This window comes from Patiria miniata, unplaced genomic scaffold (genome assembly GCF_015706575.1).
Source record: "Patiria miniata isolate m_02_andy unplaced genomic scaffold, ASM1570657v1 HiC_scaffold_25, whole genome shotgun sequence".
NCBI lineage: Eukaryota > Metazoa > Echinodermata > Asteroidea > Valvatida > Asterinidae > Patiria > Patiria miniata.
This window is the reverse complement of record NW_024037064.1, coordinates 1,004,854-1,019,444: the sequence shown is the minus strand read 5'-3', so window position 1 is coordinate 1,019,444 and position 14,591 is coordinate 1,004,854. Positions and strand designations below refer to the sequence as shown.

The 14,591-nt window shown below is 42.6% G+C and overlaps 1 protein-coding gene across 1 annotated transcript; it reads right to left on the bottom strand.

Annotated features, from left to right (window-relative positions):
* Window positions 1-4,978: 4,978 nt before the first annotated feature.
* On the bottom strand, window positions 4,979-9,530 carry LOC119732783 (zinc finger BED domain-containing protein 6-like). Its single transcript, XM_038206387.1, has 6 exons — window positions 9,076-9,530; window positions 7,793-8,044; window positions 6,741-7,376; window positions 6,124-6,353; window positions 5,643-5,978; window positions 4,979-5,421 (listed from the first exon to the last, which is right to left on the bottom strand). Exons 1-6 carry the CDS (start codon window positions 9,258-9,260, stop codon window positions 4,979-4,981), a joined length of 2,082 nt encoding a protein of 693 aa, XP_038062315.1. The 5' UTR covers window positions 9,261-9,530.
* Between the last annotated feature and the right edge of the window lie 5,061 nt (window positions 9,531-14,591).

The window sequence follows — 14,591 nt, the reverse complement described above, 5'->3', positions numbered from 1 at the left end:
ATAGGGTATAAATAGGGCAGATTTTGTTCATTCTGGGTACGGTTCTTTGATGGGTGTTGGTCTACTGCTAGCTGCGAACTCTACTACTGATCTCTAACTGTATTTAGGGGCCGTTCACAATTATCAACATTTTCACAAGCGTACAAACCGTACGCTGGGGGGGGGGGGGGGAGGGGAGGCGGTTAATGCCCGCCTAACTTTTTTTTTTTTTTAAATGTCGATCTGTTTTCTCGCCCGTCGCCACAGCCGACAGCAGCAACCGATGCCGATCGAGCACTTGCCAAGCCGGTCGCGCCCCGCGCCCTGCATCATGCCCCGCATTGCATCCCATGAACGTATTGTGTACAGCAGGGGCGGCATTGTCCTACACACGTACATGTACATGTACATGAAAATGTACTGTACATGTACATGTATAGTCCATATCCACTGCGTGTTTTTAACGGCCGGACAATAAATATTCTAGCCGCACTGTTGACTTGGATCAATTGTTGAAATTCCTCATTCGACAAGGATGTATTGTCCACAAGAATCCGACCAACAAATACATGGAGTTTGTAAATGCTTTTGTGTTTGTGAATGATCAACGCAAACGAGCAGATGTCGTGTGTGAGGGCCAGAGATTGTGGCGGAATGCAGACCGTGAAAAGCTGTTCGACGAAGTCACATGCAAGTGTCTATATATAGACTTGTGTGAAAAAAAATCAACATTTTTTTCGTACACTTTTAGGGGGAGGGGGGGTCTTGCAAAAGTGTACTCTTTGTAAACTTGTGAAAATGTTGATAATTGTGAACGGCCCCTTACACATAGTGCTTTGGCCAGTTTGGGGAGCTGAGATCTTTACAACTTGAGTTGGGGGAGCCAACTTGATTAAATTAAAGTTTTGGGAAGCAAAGTTTTGGGGAGCCAACTTTTGGGGAGCCAACTTTTGGGGAGCCAACTTTTGGGGAGAATAACTTTGGGGAGCCAGAGTCGGAGAGCAGATATCTAGACAGTTAGTAACTGTGATTTACATCAGTTGTAGCTGATATCTTTAATTATTAAGACTCTGACAGGAGTCAGGGGATCTTGAGATATATTTGGAGTCAGGCTGCTGAGTCGGATTTCAACGAGGAATATCAAGAGAGGCCTGGGGCCTAAGTGTATTTTGTTGAGAAGATTTTATTGCCCGACCACTCAATTAGAACACATTGGGGGGGGGGGGGGGAATCACAGAAATTTGAAAAAAATGTATCACTTGACACATGTTTGGAAATTGATAGAATGCGAGAAGGTTGTCACCCATTTGTGCATTCCCAAGTTGCAAACCAAGTACAATTAGAGTGCATGGGGAGGAGGGATTTAGAGAAATTTCCAAAAATGTGTCACATGACACATCTTTGGAAATGATCTTTTCTTTTCTTCAAATTGACAGCATGTCAGAAAGTTGTCAACTATTCGTGGATAACAAACTAAATACAAAAATTAGAACATATGGGGGGATTTACAGAAATTTCCATTGACGCAATGGGGAAGGGGGCCAGATTCACAGAATTTTCCTTAATAACTCCTATGAACATCTATGGAAATTAATAGCATGCAAGGTTTGGACCCATTCGTGGATTCCCAAATTGCAAACCAAGTACAAATTAGAAGCATGGGGGAGGAGCCAATTCACAGACATTTTCAAAAGTGTGTCACTTGACACGCAAGAAGGTATGCGAGAAGGTTGTCATTCATTTGTGGCTTCCCAGATTGTAACAACGCATTGGGGGATTTACAAAAATTTCCAAAACTGTGTCACATGACAAATCTTTGGAAATGATCTTCTTTTGTTTTCTTCAAATTGAGAGCATGGCAGAAAGTTGTCAACCATTCGAGGATTCCCCAATTGCAAACTAAGTAAAAATTGAAACGCATTTTGGAGGTGGCAGATTCACAGAAATTTCCAAAACTGTGTCACTTGACACATCTTTGGAAAGGATCTTATTTTGTTTTCTGCAAATTGACAGCCATGCCAGAAGGTTGTCAACCATTCGTGAATTAGGTACAAATTAGAACACATAGGGGAGTAGGATTCACAGCAATTTCCAAAAATGTGTCACTTGACACACGTTTGGAAACTGATAGCATGCGAGAAGGTTGTCACTCATTTGTAAATCGCCCGAATGCAAACCGAGTACAAATTAGAGCACATGGAGGGATTTAAAGGAATTTCCAAAAATGTGTCGATTGACACATTTGGGGGGGGGGGGAGGGAATTAGAACACATAGGGGGGGGGGTCAGATAAACAGAAATTTCCACAAATGTGCCTCTTGACACATGTTTGGAAATTGACATCATGCAAGGTTGTCACTCATTCGTGGATCCCCCAATTGCAGACCAATTACAAATTAGAATGCATGGGGGAAGAGCGGATTTACAGAAATTTCCAAAAATGTGTCACTTGACAAACGTTTGGAAATTAGCAGCATGCGAGAAGGTTGTCACCCATTTGTGCATTCCCCAATAGGTCTTGTAAAATGATGTCATTTCCTACAGACCAGCCGCGTGCATCAACATACTGAGCATCCAATTGCATAACGCGTATCGGCCGCGTTGAAATTCGAAAAACATTTCAAGCAATCAGCGCACATGTTTGGAACATTTTCAACACTGCACAATGCATGATATATTGCGTAAAATACGCAGTTGCAGCTCTCCTACAGATTTGGACGTCATTGAGCAAGCCATATTGCAAACCAAGTACAAATAGCAATGCATGGGGGGGGGGGGACCAATTCACAGACATTTCCAAAAATGTGTCACTTGACACATGTTTGGAAATAATAATAATAATAATAATAATGAACATTTATAAGGCGCCGATATCCGCCAAGCAAGACGCTCATGGCGCACAATACATACAAAACAATTACAGTATAAATTAAGTTCAATTTGAATAACAGTAATTAGTGACAGAAGTAATAAACATCAACTCATTAAACACAAAAACGTGAGGTAAACATATGAGTTTTCACAGAAGATTTAAATACAGACAATGATGACGACTGGCGAATTTCAAGGGGTAGATTGTTCCAGAGTTCGGGAGCGCGAGCGGCGCTTGAGAAAGACCGGTCTCCCCAAGAGTGATTGGTGCAGGGAACAGTAAGCAATAGCGCTCCGGCTGAACGAAGACTACGTGACGGCTGATATTTCGTGATCATGTCTGTTATGTAGTCCGGTGAAGTTCCTTGTAGTGACTTGAAAGCGAGAAGGAGGATCTTGCGATCAGTGATGGGGAGCCAGTGAAGGGACTTGAAGACGGGGGGTGATGTGAGTGGTGCGTCTGGATACAGTGATGAGGCGAGCAGTGGCATTTTGGAGGCGTTGAAGTTTGTTATCCGGTGGTGTGGCAGGTTATACATGAGGGAATTACACAAATCTAAGCGCGAAGTTACACATGCATGGACGAGTTGCTCAGTGCCCGTACGATTTAGATACTTCCGAATAAAGCCAATATTACGGAGATGAAATCTGACTGATTTTGACACTGTTGATATCTGATCAATGTGGGACATGTAGGGGTCGAAAGTGACACCTAGGTTGCGACACTTGTTGGAAGGATGGATGCGGGAATCTCCAGTCCTAATGCTGGTGATATTGAACTTGGCAAGTTGTTGTTTTGAGCCACACAGGATAAATTCAGACTTGTTGTCATTCAATTTGAGACTGTTTGTCATCATCCATGTCTTGATCTCATCAATGCAAGCCTCAAGATTCTCCAGGGCAGACACAGCATTGGGTTGAGATGGATTGAAGGGTTGATACAGAACAGAGACTGGTCAGTGTAGTTTGTGTTGGCGGGGTGGGGGTAGAAGTATCTGTATCTGGCACAAGGGGAGGTAGTGCATCACGAATTGAAGAAATCTTGGACGTGAAAAAAACGGCTGAAATGGTCAGCCAGTGACTTGTCGGAATCGTACTTGTGGTAAAGAAGATTCCTTATTCCTATGGAGAGGCTTGTTGGCGACACGAAACAGTTGTTTTTGATCACCGGAACACTTGGAGACTATTTCTGAGTAATGGGTTCTTTTGGCCTTATGGATCAGCGAGATCACATGCTGGCATTGTTGGTGATGTAGTTGGCGGTCAATCTCGAGTGAGGATGCATGCCACCTGTGCTCAAGCTGTCTTCGTCTGTGCTTAGCTTGCAACACCTCATCAGTGTACCAACCGGTGTCGGGCCGAAAAGAAATGACGGAACTCGTACTCAGGCAGCAAAGTACTCATACTCGAATAGCAGTACTTGGGGGAAATGGTATAGCTTGACTTTATACACCATGGCCTTATTTTATCAATACTTTCAGTTTGAAATGGTTGATTGGCTTGTGGAGAAATCAAAGTTTCCTGATTTTCCTCTGTGCACGTCCAGACAAACACAACAGCTAGCCGTGATTGGGTCTGCATATCGGTCTGACTGGGTCTGGGCCAATTATTACGCACAATCAACCATTTGCCATATGGCTGTATTCGGAATACTACTACTTGTACTCGTACTCGGAAGTAAAGTACTCGTACTCGGAAGTACAAGTACTCATACTCGGAGACCTGTTCTTGTACTCGGAGGTCAGTGTTGTAGTCGAGACCTGGAAGTCCGAGACTGAGACCGAGACCGAGACCTGGAGGTCCGAGACCGAGACCGAGACCGAGACCTTGAGGTCCGAGACCAAGACCGAGACCTGAAGGTCCGAGACCAAGACATCGAGACCACATGTGTAAATTACATACATGTAATAAAATTAGACACATAGTAATTGAAATGAAAGTCTTTTATTGATGTAAAACAAACTGAGTATGTCTTGTGCTGTTAGATAATTACTGTTAAATCCTTTGTGTACTTGTTTTACAATAATACTGTACTTGATAATACAATAGTTATTAACAAACATTTGTTCTGTCGGATTCTGGAATGTGCCAGAAAAGTTTTTTTTTTGGTGTATAGGTACAGGTCCCTTTCACAGAATATCTTCATTGCACTTCAGAAACATCAACATGGACAGCATCTCTGCTGACAAACGTGCACGATGTGGGCGCATGATGATCCCTCCCCTGCTGAAGATTCTCTCCACAGGGGCAGATGATGCTGGCACTGAGAGAACTTTACATGCCAGCTTGTACAGGGTTGGAAGCTTTTTGGCCATGTCCTGCCAAAACTGTAGGGCACTCAGGGTAGATTGAGATTCGCTGACCACCTGAAGATACTTCACAAGTTGCCGCCTAGTTGTGTCCTCTTGTGAAGGCCCCCCACTTCTGTGTCTGTGTCGGCTATATTTGGCGAGGAGGCGTGGAACTTTCGCAGGAACTTCCTCTTCCTCTTCACTTGATGTTGAAATACCATGGGTATGGGGGGGGGCATCTTCAGAAAGAGAGTTAGCATCAGCCTCAGTGATGACCAAATCTAATACAAAACATTAAAATTTAAAAGATTCATTCAGGGTAATAGTTATATTAGTTTTGGTTTCCCATGGTGCAGACAGACTGACGCATTTGTAGAAGCATTTTAAAGCCACAAGATAGGCAATTACCTCTTTTGTGCAGCAACGTCGAAATTGCAAACTTAAATTTTCAACAGCCAATACAAAATCCATACCAGTTAAAATTAGTTTAACTTTAAATTACCTTGCAACATTTCTTTCAACTCCTCCCTGGTGTGTCTGAGGGAATATGCATCTGTGTCAATGACGACATCAATGTCTACCCACTGGAGGCTAAACTGTGGATCAAGGACTGTGGACAAGAGGTATACCTTGTCCACAAATGGCTCGTCATGGCTGCCTTGAGAGGGTTCAGCCATCTGGCAATTCAGGAATATTCCCTTAAATCTTCTCTGTAGTGATGCCAACAGTGTATTGACAAGGGGTCTACAATGTCTGGCACTGTCTCTCTTCTTCTTGAGATGTGAGTTGAGGTCTAGGACGGTTGGGACCACAAGGCTGATTGTAACCATCTGATCACCTGCAATATACACAGCATAAATGCGAAATTGTATGAATAATCAATTATAAACATTACATCAGTTATAACTTTGGCAAACCTTTATTAACTTCTTCATACAATGAGCCCACTTCCTGAAATTTAAGAAATTATATACATGTATTACCCTGGGTTAAATCTGTAGCCTCTCCAAAAGGGGTCAATACATCGCACATCTCGCTCAGCTGGCTCCACTCTCGAGCAGTATACGCTACCTCTGGGAAACCTGTGCCACACACTTCAACCAATGATCTCAGCTCAAGCGTGAGTATGGCCTTCAGTTGATGAAGGGTTGAATTCCAGCGGGTTGTATTGGAAGCTGGAATTGTCCTGTTTGTCCCAAAAGCCTTCTCAAACCTTTAAATTAAAGAATAAGAAGAAAAGCATAATAAATCACGTACAAAAAACAACGTAATGAAAAAAGAAGAAGATTGATTAACTGTACAGATGTCATCGTCAAAAAAGAGAAAAAATGGGTGAATGGTAAAATTTTGACAAAATACTTTGATTGTACTTTCTATTTTAAGTACTATTGACACATGAAAGCATTTGTATCAAAAATTTTCCGGAGAACTCACAATACACTATCAATGCAATGAAGTACATTTTACAGTCATTAACCTAACCCTCTAGGGTGTGCACAGAATCATATAAAAATTGGAGGATTCAGGAACGTTGGGGTTAAAAGGTCAGATCAAGCTGTCTGTACTGCCAATTCAGGGATGTTGGGATATCTTTACTTACTTTTCCTTGAAGACAGTACTGCGATGGAGTAATGTTGACATTCTTGATGCTCTGGCAATGGCAGTAGCCAAACCCCTCGTCTCTTTTAACCCATCGCCAATCACCAACTGCAGACTATGTGCAAAACAGGACAGTCGCTGCTTCGATGAGTTTTCCAGGATGGTGAATACCTGCTCTTCATCTTCTTCCTCAAGGTCATGCCAAATCGCCTCATCCTCGACATTTTCTCCTTCCTCTTCTGCTTCCTCAGTCACATCGGGGGTTGGAAATCGGACCTTGAAAGCTGCCTTCATGTTTGATGCATTGTCCGTGACAACAAAGTCAATCTTGTTCTTGATACCATTCTCCTCAATGATATCATCAAATGCTGTGGCAATTCGCTCACCTGTATGCGCACCTTTGAACCTTTGGCAACTGAGCAGGGCCGATGTCAACTTCAAAGATCCGGTAGTGCTGGGGATAATGGTGTGTACTGTCACTCCCAAGAAAGATCGCATCACTCTATCACTCCAAATATCTGTGGTGATGGACACGGATGATACAGCTCCAAGAATATCTTTGATCTTGTGCTTTCCTGCCTCGTACATCTGAGGCAACCTCACACTTCCAAGTGTGGACCTGGCCATCGGAGTGTATCTAAATTCAAAACAAAAAGTCAACATGGTAAAATAGTTTAATGATTTAGGCTATTGTCTTTTTTTGCGAATGGCTTTAAAAGAAAACTTGTTTTTTTATACAGCAAAGAAATTTAAAAAACCAACAAAATTTTGGAAACTCATGTTCATTTGCATTTTTCATCTTCTCCCTTTTTCGAAGAGACTCTATGAAATTATCTATTGACCTTAATGTTGGTTGTATCTAATCATGCCGCATCATTGTTCAACTACCAGACTCAAAAACTTCAACTGATTTATGTCGCATGAGTTGGTATTGGTATGTATTAAGAAATTTCCCCCCCCCCAAAAAAAACCAATGATTTTTCATTGTTTCTCATGTTCTTGGTCAAGCTTTTTCAACAGTCAAAACAAACATGCTGCATAATTATGAATTACCTTGGCTCTATCACTTTCATGAAGTTTCGAAAGTGGAGGTTCTCAACGATGGACAGTGGCATTGAACATCCAACAATCAAGTCTTTGATGATGGCATTGTTGATCGCTTTCTGACGTGGATGTGTGATATTGTACACCTGTACAGTCTGGGTGCCGGTTGAAGGTCCGGCGCCTGGTGTTAAAAATCCTGTGATGCCCTGCTGGCGGCTGCTTGCTTGAGGCTCTTTACCCATCCGTATGTACTCTTCATACCTTTCCGAGAAAAAGAGTCAACAATTTGTGATAATTATTTTCTTTTCTCAGAAAAAATTTCAAATTAAGTTAATGTTAGAAATAAATGTATTTTTAAAATCTGACAATGCTAAGCAGATGAAAATTTACCAAATCAACGACATGGGCCTAAGGCTATGCCATAAAACAAAATACAAATTAAAAAGAACAGCAAAATAAATTCTAAAATAGATTAAAAAAACAAATAAAATCAGCATTACTTGCGTTATGCTTGTTTAGTTAATGTTTACTAATGGGCAACATGGAGTTATTAATAGGCAGTGGATATTTTGCCAGAGACGGCAAACCTTCAGTAAACGTTAGTTTGCCGGATATGCACTGAACATGCGCAGTTACTGTTTTTTTTTACTTAAAACATTTTCCGGTGACAAATTTTAGTCTGGCTCCATGCCAATATTATGTTGTATTTTTGCATTAACAAGATGGGAATCAGACCATTTTATAATGTCGGACTTTATTTCCCTTTAAAAAAAATCCTCCAGAGCCACAAATCTGAAAAAAAAAGTAATACTCTGCAATAAAATGTTTGAGACATATTAAAATAATAAAAGAAGAATATTCTTATTTATTTGGGGATTGGACAAAAAAACCTTAAAATTGTGGCGGGGGTCAGGATTCGAACTCGAGACATCCCACTCACTAGAGCTATTGCTTAACCACTGCACCGACTGTGCTACACAACTTTGGTGGGAATTTAATACATGTTATAATTCAGCCCTATCTTAAAGAGTACAGCGCCCTCTGTTGATATGGATTGCCGCCGGCAAACCTTTAGTAAACGTTAGTTTGCCGGCGTTACCTCCGGCAAAATATCCACTACCTTATTAATAACATAAGTTGACATCATGATTGAGATTTAATAATTGATTGGGTTTAAATTATTTTGATGGTGAATCTGGTCCTTGCTCTATGACTATGGTCATGCATTGTTATTGGGGGTGTTCTTAATCATAATAATGAAAATTTAAATAATGTTAATTTGTGTTACTTACTTGGCTTTATGGGCACGACTTAAATGCCTAGTGAATGCTGAACTTGTCCCCGATCTCTCCGTGATTCGATTTGTGGTTGAGCAGAAAATGCAAACTGCAGAATGTTTCTTGTTACCTGCTTTGGCGTCCATGATCTCTTTATGGTCCTTAAAACCAAATCTTATCACAGCAGAATTACTGGACATCTTGCGTAAATTGTAAAAAAAAAACAGCGAAAACTTTATTTTATCGTGCTACTCTAGCGAACTCGTACTGTAGTGAATGCTCCTGTTTGCACCATGCGCCATGCACCTGTTTACCATTCACAACGAGTAGTTCGTGTTTTGGTCGTAGCTAGGAACTCGCTCCCAATTTTTATTGAACTCATGATGCGCGCATGAAGCCGATGGCACAAGCACACACAAGATCGCTGCGTGCAAGCTCACACAACCAAAAGCGAGGTTGTCTCCACGTACTGCAAGTTTCCTAACTCTATTTGCTATCTGTTTATCGTGATAAATGATCTCGAACGAATACGGTTAATCGAATAAATGTGTGCAATGTATATATTGTACACAATGGGAAATATTTGCCGGTCTCGATGTCGAGACCAGCAAAATATCGAGACCGCCGTGGTCCGAGACCGAGACCGAGACCGAGACCACAGGGTGCCGAGACCGAGACCGAGACCGAGACCAGCAAAAAGTGGTCTCGAGACCGGTCTCGAGACCGAGACCGGTCTCGAGACCTACAACACTGAGACAGAGTGCACATCCTGTCGTTTCTACTCTTCAATAAATTCAAGTTTTTCCAGTGATTTCTCCGGATCGGACCCTCTCACACAGCCCAACCACTGATAGTTTCGCCGGATAGAGCATATAGAAGCTTCAGATGCACATTCTGGAACTGTGAGTGCCGTGATTTTGATCGAAATTTTTATCCAGGATCTACGATCGTTTCCCGCACTGAGGTTTGGGTTCAACGTAGCGCCAGTACCGGCTATTACGTAACTCACCTCGCCTGAACAATAGATCACACAATAGGACGAGCCTCAAGAATGCAGCCTCTCTGGTTATGGCTGACGATCGCTATCGTCAGTACGTCATATCATGGCCACCTTGCTGACGTCGCCAACCCTGTCATTGCCCAAACCAACCCAGGATTCGTTATCAAGGGGTTTTCCAAAGCCCGCACGTTATACTACAAGAACTCAATACCAACCTTCTCCGCACCCCTACTATCATGTGGTGACATTAACCCAAATCCCGGACCTGGAACAAATCGATCTGAAGCCCACGGGAAAAACATATCCTGCCTTTTATGCAATACCCGCAGTATTCGCAGCAAAGGCCCTGAACTTGAAGCATTCCTCAGTTCAACTTCCCCCGACATCTTGTGTCTCACCGAAACCTGGCTATAACCTGCTGATACTGACGGAGTACTTGGCTTCCCCGATGACTACGTCATTATACGCAGGGATCGTTGCCAAGGACGCCGTGGCGGTGGTATCTTGGCAGCCGTTAAGTCATCACTGTCTCCTACCAGGCTGTGCGTCCCTGGGCATGACGACCTCGAGCTTTTGTGGGTATCCTTGAAGCTGGGCTCTGAAACTTGGCTACTTGGGCTCCTGTATCATCCACCTTCGTCTTCGGCAGCCTTCTGGACCAAGCTTAAGGAGGCCATTGAATAACACCACATAGACGGCTATGATGGATGTTTCATCGTCGGTGACTTCAATGTTGACCTCTGCCCTGCACAGACATCATCTCCCCACCGAACCCGGCTTCTAGACATTGCAGATGACTTCAATCTTGAACAGCTGGTGACGTCTGTCACGAGACCCAACCACAGCCACAACAATTCTAGTCAGGGTTCAATCATTGACTTAGTCTTCACCAACCGTGCTGACCATGTTTTCTCCGTTTCCACCGCCCCCAATCCTGTTAACTCTGATCACCTTGCAGTAAATATTATATTTCGCTCCTCTCAACCTCCCCCTCGTCCTGCAGTTCTACGGTCCTTTCTACAAACACAACGAGGCGATTTTGAACATTTGCGGCAGTTAATACATCTCATTCCCTGGTCTGCCTTCATTGATTCCAGAGACATCAATCAGTCTGCTGATAACTTTCTGATCTTATTTGATGCCGCGATCAGAGATTCCATCCCCAGGGTCACCAAGCGTAGATCCCGATGCTCGGCCTGGATCACTCCTGAACTAAAGAAACTGATCAATAGAAAGCATACACTCTTTAACTTAGCTCGCAGATCCGGCCTCTTGATTGATTGGAATTTGTATAAAACTGTCAGAAATAAGTTGCAAACTTCTGTTCGCAGAGCTTACTGGCTATATGTTAATAAGTTGTTTGAATCTAACGATAACAGACGTCAATTCTGGTCTTTTGTTAGGAGCCGGAAACAATCACCTCCCCCACCGTCATTTAGCCATAACGATCGTAAAATTACCCATCCTGATGAAATTACTTCAGCTTTCAGTGATTATTTTTCTTCTGTTTGTAAACCTTCAGGTCCAGTTCCCCATATCCCTCCTCCTTGCTCGCTACCCATTCCTTGCTTAACGCATATTGATGCATCTGTTGGCCAAATTGCCGCATTGCTTCGAAACCTCCCTTCCAATAAATCCCCTGGACCTGATGGTATTTTGCCTGGTATTCTAAATAAAATTGCCCCTGATATATCTCATCCGCTCAGTTTGTTGTTTGGTGCATTGCTCAATGCGGGAGTGTTGCCGGACACTTGGCGATGCGCCAATATAACACCTGTTCACAAAAAAGGGGATAAGTCTTTATTAACCAACTATAGACCAGTTGCTCTGACATCTGTGATGTGCAAAGTACTTGAGCGAATTATCTCCCAAGCCATTAACGACCATTTAACTACATTTGCCCTCCTCAGCCCTATACAACACGGCTTTGTTAAACACAGGAGCTGCGTTACCCAGCTGGTCAACATTCTCCATTCTTGGTCATCAACCCTGGACAGACGCCGACCTCCCAGAGTGGATGCCATTTTTCTTGAATTGTGGAATTGTGGCATTGGATCCGATCGTTTCTGACTGGTCGCCGGCAGCGAGTACTCTTCCGGGGCGGCATCTCCCCATGGGTGGACGTCACCTCTGGCGTACCCCAGGGTAGCGTACTCGGACCATTGTTATTTAATCTTTTTGTTAATGACATATCCAATTCCATTTCATCTATTTGCGTGTTATTTGCAGATGATATCCTCTTATATCGTGACATACAATGTCCCAATGATCAGGTAGAACTTCAGTTAGATTTAAATAGTCTTAATCACTGGTGTGACCTAAACGATATGACTTTCAATACTAGCAAAACCAAAGTTATGCATATCACTAGAAGCCGCCATGTCAATCCTCCAGTCTATAAACTAGGAAACACCCCACTCATCACTACCAACTCTTATCAATATCTAGGCCTCACTATAGATGCTAATCTCAGCTGGACAACTCACATTTCCTGTATCGTAGCTAGAGCCAATCGCCTTTTAGGGTTTATAAGAACAGTTGCTAGAGGATCCTCCCCTAAGGCTATTTTCGCTTTATACAAATCACTAGTCCTCCCCATCCTTGAGTATGGTTTGCCAGCATGGCACCCGCACACCTCAATTCTACAACGTAAGCTTGAGAAAGTCCAGCGGACCGTTACTCGTCTTGCTCTTGGTCAATGGCGAGGGGAAATGTTGTACGAGGACAGATTGCAGCGGCTTAACTGGCACCCCTTAACCCTGAGACGTAACTATTTGTTATGTTCCTTTGTTTTTAAGGTTTTGTATGGTCTTTCAACATGTGAATCCCTTAGAAGCAACATTGTTATCAACACTCGTCACATTGACTCTCTCACATTCCGCCATCTTCCTGCGCGCACAGATTCGCTGCTTCATTCTCCTTCCCGTCGATTCCCAAGGTTGTGGGATAACATGCTTCCGAGCAACAGTAATTTAGTTTACTTTTGTTGTCCCTGACCCGCTTAATACTGTTGTTTTTTGTGTGGCAGTTTATTCATTGTGTCCTTCCTAAGATTCAGCCCCTTTACTTGCATGCCCCCTCTCTTACCCTCTTATACCCACCTGTTTTTTTCACTGAATCCGTTCTCCATGCTCGTCTGGCTGCCCTCCGCTCATTTGTTCTGTTTTTGCCCTTTTGGCTTTTTGTTGTATTCGGTTATTCGTTCTTTTGTCATTTAATTGTTTACATTTTGTGCCGTTTTGATTGCTTGTTGCTGTTCTGTTGAGGTTGAATAAATAATAATAATAATAAAATAATAACAATGCCTGCTACTTGCAAACAATACTTTATCTGGTCAATACAACAATCAACAGCCACACAGTAGCCACTTGCAGAAAATACTTTATCAAGTCAATACAACAATCAACAGCCACATAGTAGCCACAGCTGTTTGGCAATGCCAGCCATTTGCAGACAATACTTTATCAGGTCAATACAACAATCAACAGCCACACAGTAGCCACAGCTGTTTGGCAATGCCAGCCATTTGCAGACAATACTTTATCAGGTCAATACAACAATCAACAGCCACACAGTAGCCACTTGCAGACAATACTTTATCAAGTCAATACAACAATCGACAACCACACAGTAGCCACAGCTGTTTGACAATGCCTGCCACTTGCAGACAATACTTTATCAGGTCAATACAACAATCAACAGCCACACAGTAGCCACTTGCAGACAATACTTTATCAAGTCAATACAACAATCAACAGTCACACAGTAGCCACAGCTGTTTGACAATACCAGCCACTTGCAGACAATACTTTATCAAGTCAATACAACAATCAACAGCCACACAGTAGCCACAGCTGTTTGATAATACCAGCCACTTACCAACTTGGATCCAAACAAAACTGTCATTGTCGCAAGAGGGCGCAATTTTGTATCTTTATATTTAATATTCATTAAAAAAAATTTGTCAGTGCCGTGTCCCAGGAACCAAAACTATTTCTTAAGTTGAACCTGGTTTGTGACTGTCATCAAATCCTTGGATACAAAAAGAGGGGCCAATCATCACCAAGCAACTACAGACCAGTTTCCCTCACGTGGGTAGCCTGCAAATTACTGGAACATATCTTTAATCACTTGTGTGAAACCCAACTCATAAACACCATGGAAGAAATCCATCGACACCTAGATCAAAATAACAAAGCTCAGATAGATGTGCAGGTGCTGGACTTCAGCAAAGCATTCGACACTGTAGCCCATGAGAGATTACTTCATAAAATAGAACACTACGGGATTAGAGGTAACACCTTGACAAGGATGCTTAATATCTAACCTGATGAAGTTTTGGCTCTATGAATGCTCTATATTTCGAGAAAACTGAACAAACATAACCACAATATTCTGAATCTCCAATGCCAAAGTTGCTGAGTCATATTTTGAATTGCGCCCTCTCATGACACATTCCCCAAATCAGCATTTGGGACATGATTCTCATTCAGCCGGTTTCACCCATTTGTGGATGGTCCAATTGAAAACC

What these genes read in the sequence shown, in the direction of transcription:
- LOC119732783 (XM_038206387.1), bottom strand. Translation starts at nt 9,260, where the DNA reads ATGTCCAGTAATTCTGCTGTGATAAGATTTGGTTTTAAGGACCATAAA. An exon ending in ATGAAAGTGATAGAGCCAAG is followed by an intron (nt 7,377 to 7,792) that starts GTAATTCATAAT and finishes TTTTGAATTTAG; the next exon opens with ATACACTCCGATGGCCAGGT. An exon ending in GTTGAAAGAAATGTTGCAAG is followed by an intron (nt 5,422 to 5,642) that starts GTAATTTAAAGT and finishes GTTTTGTATTAG; the next exon opens with ATTTGGTCATCACTGAGGCT.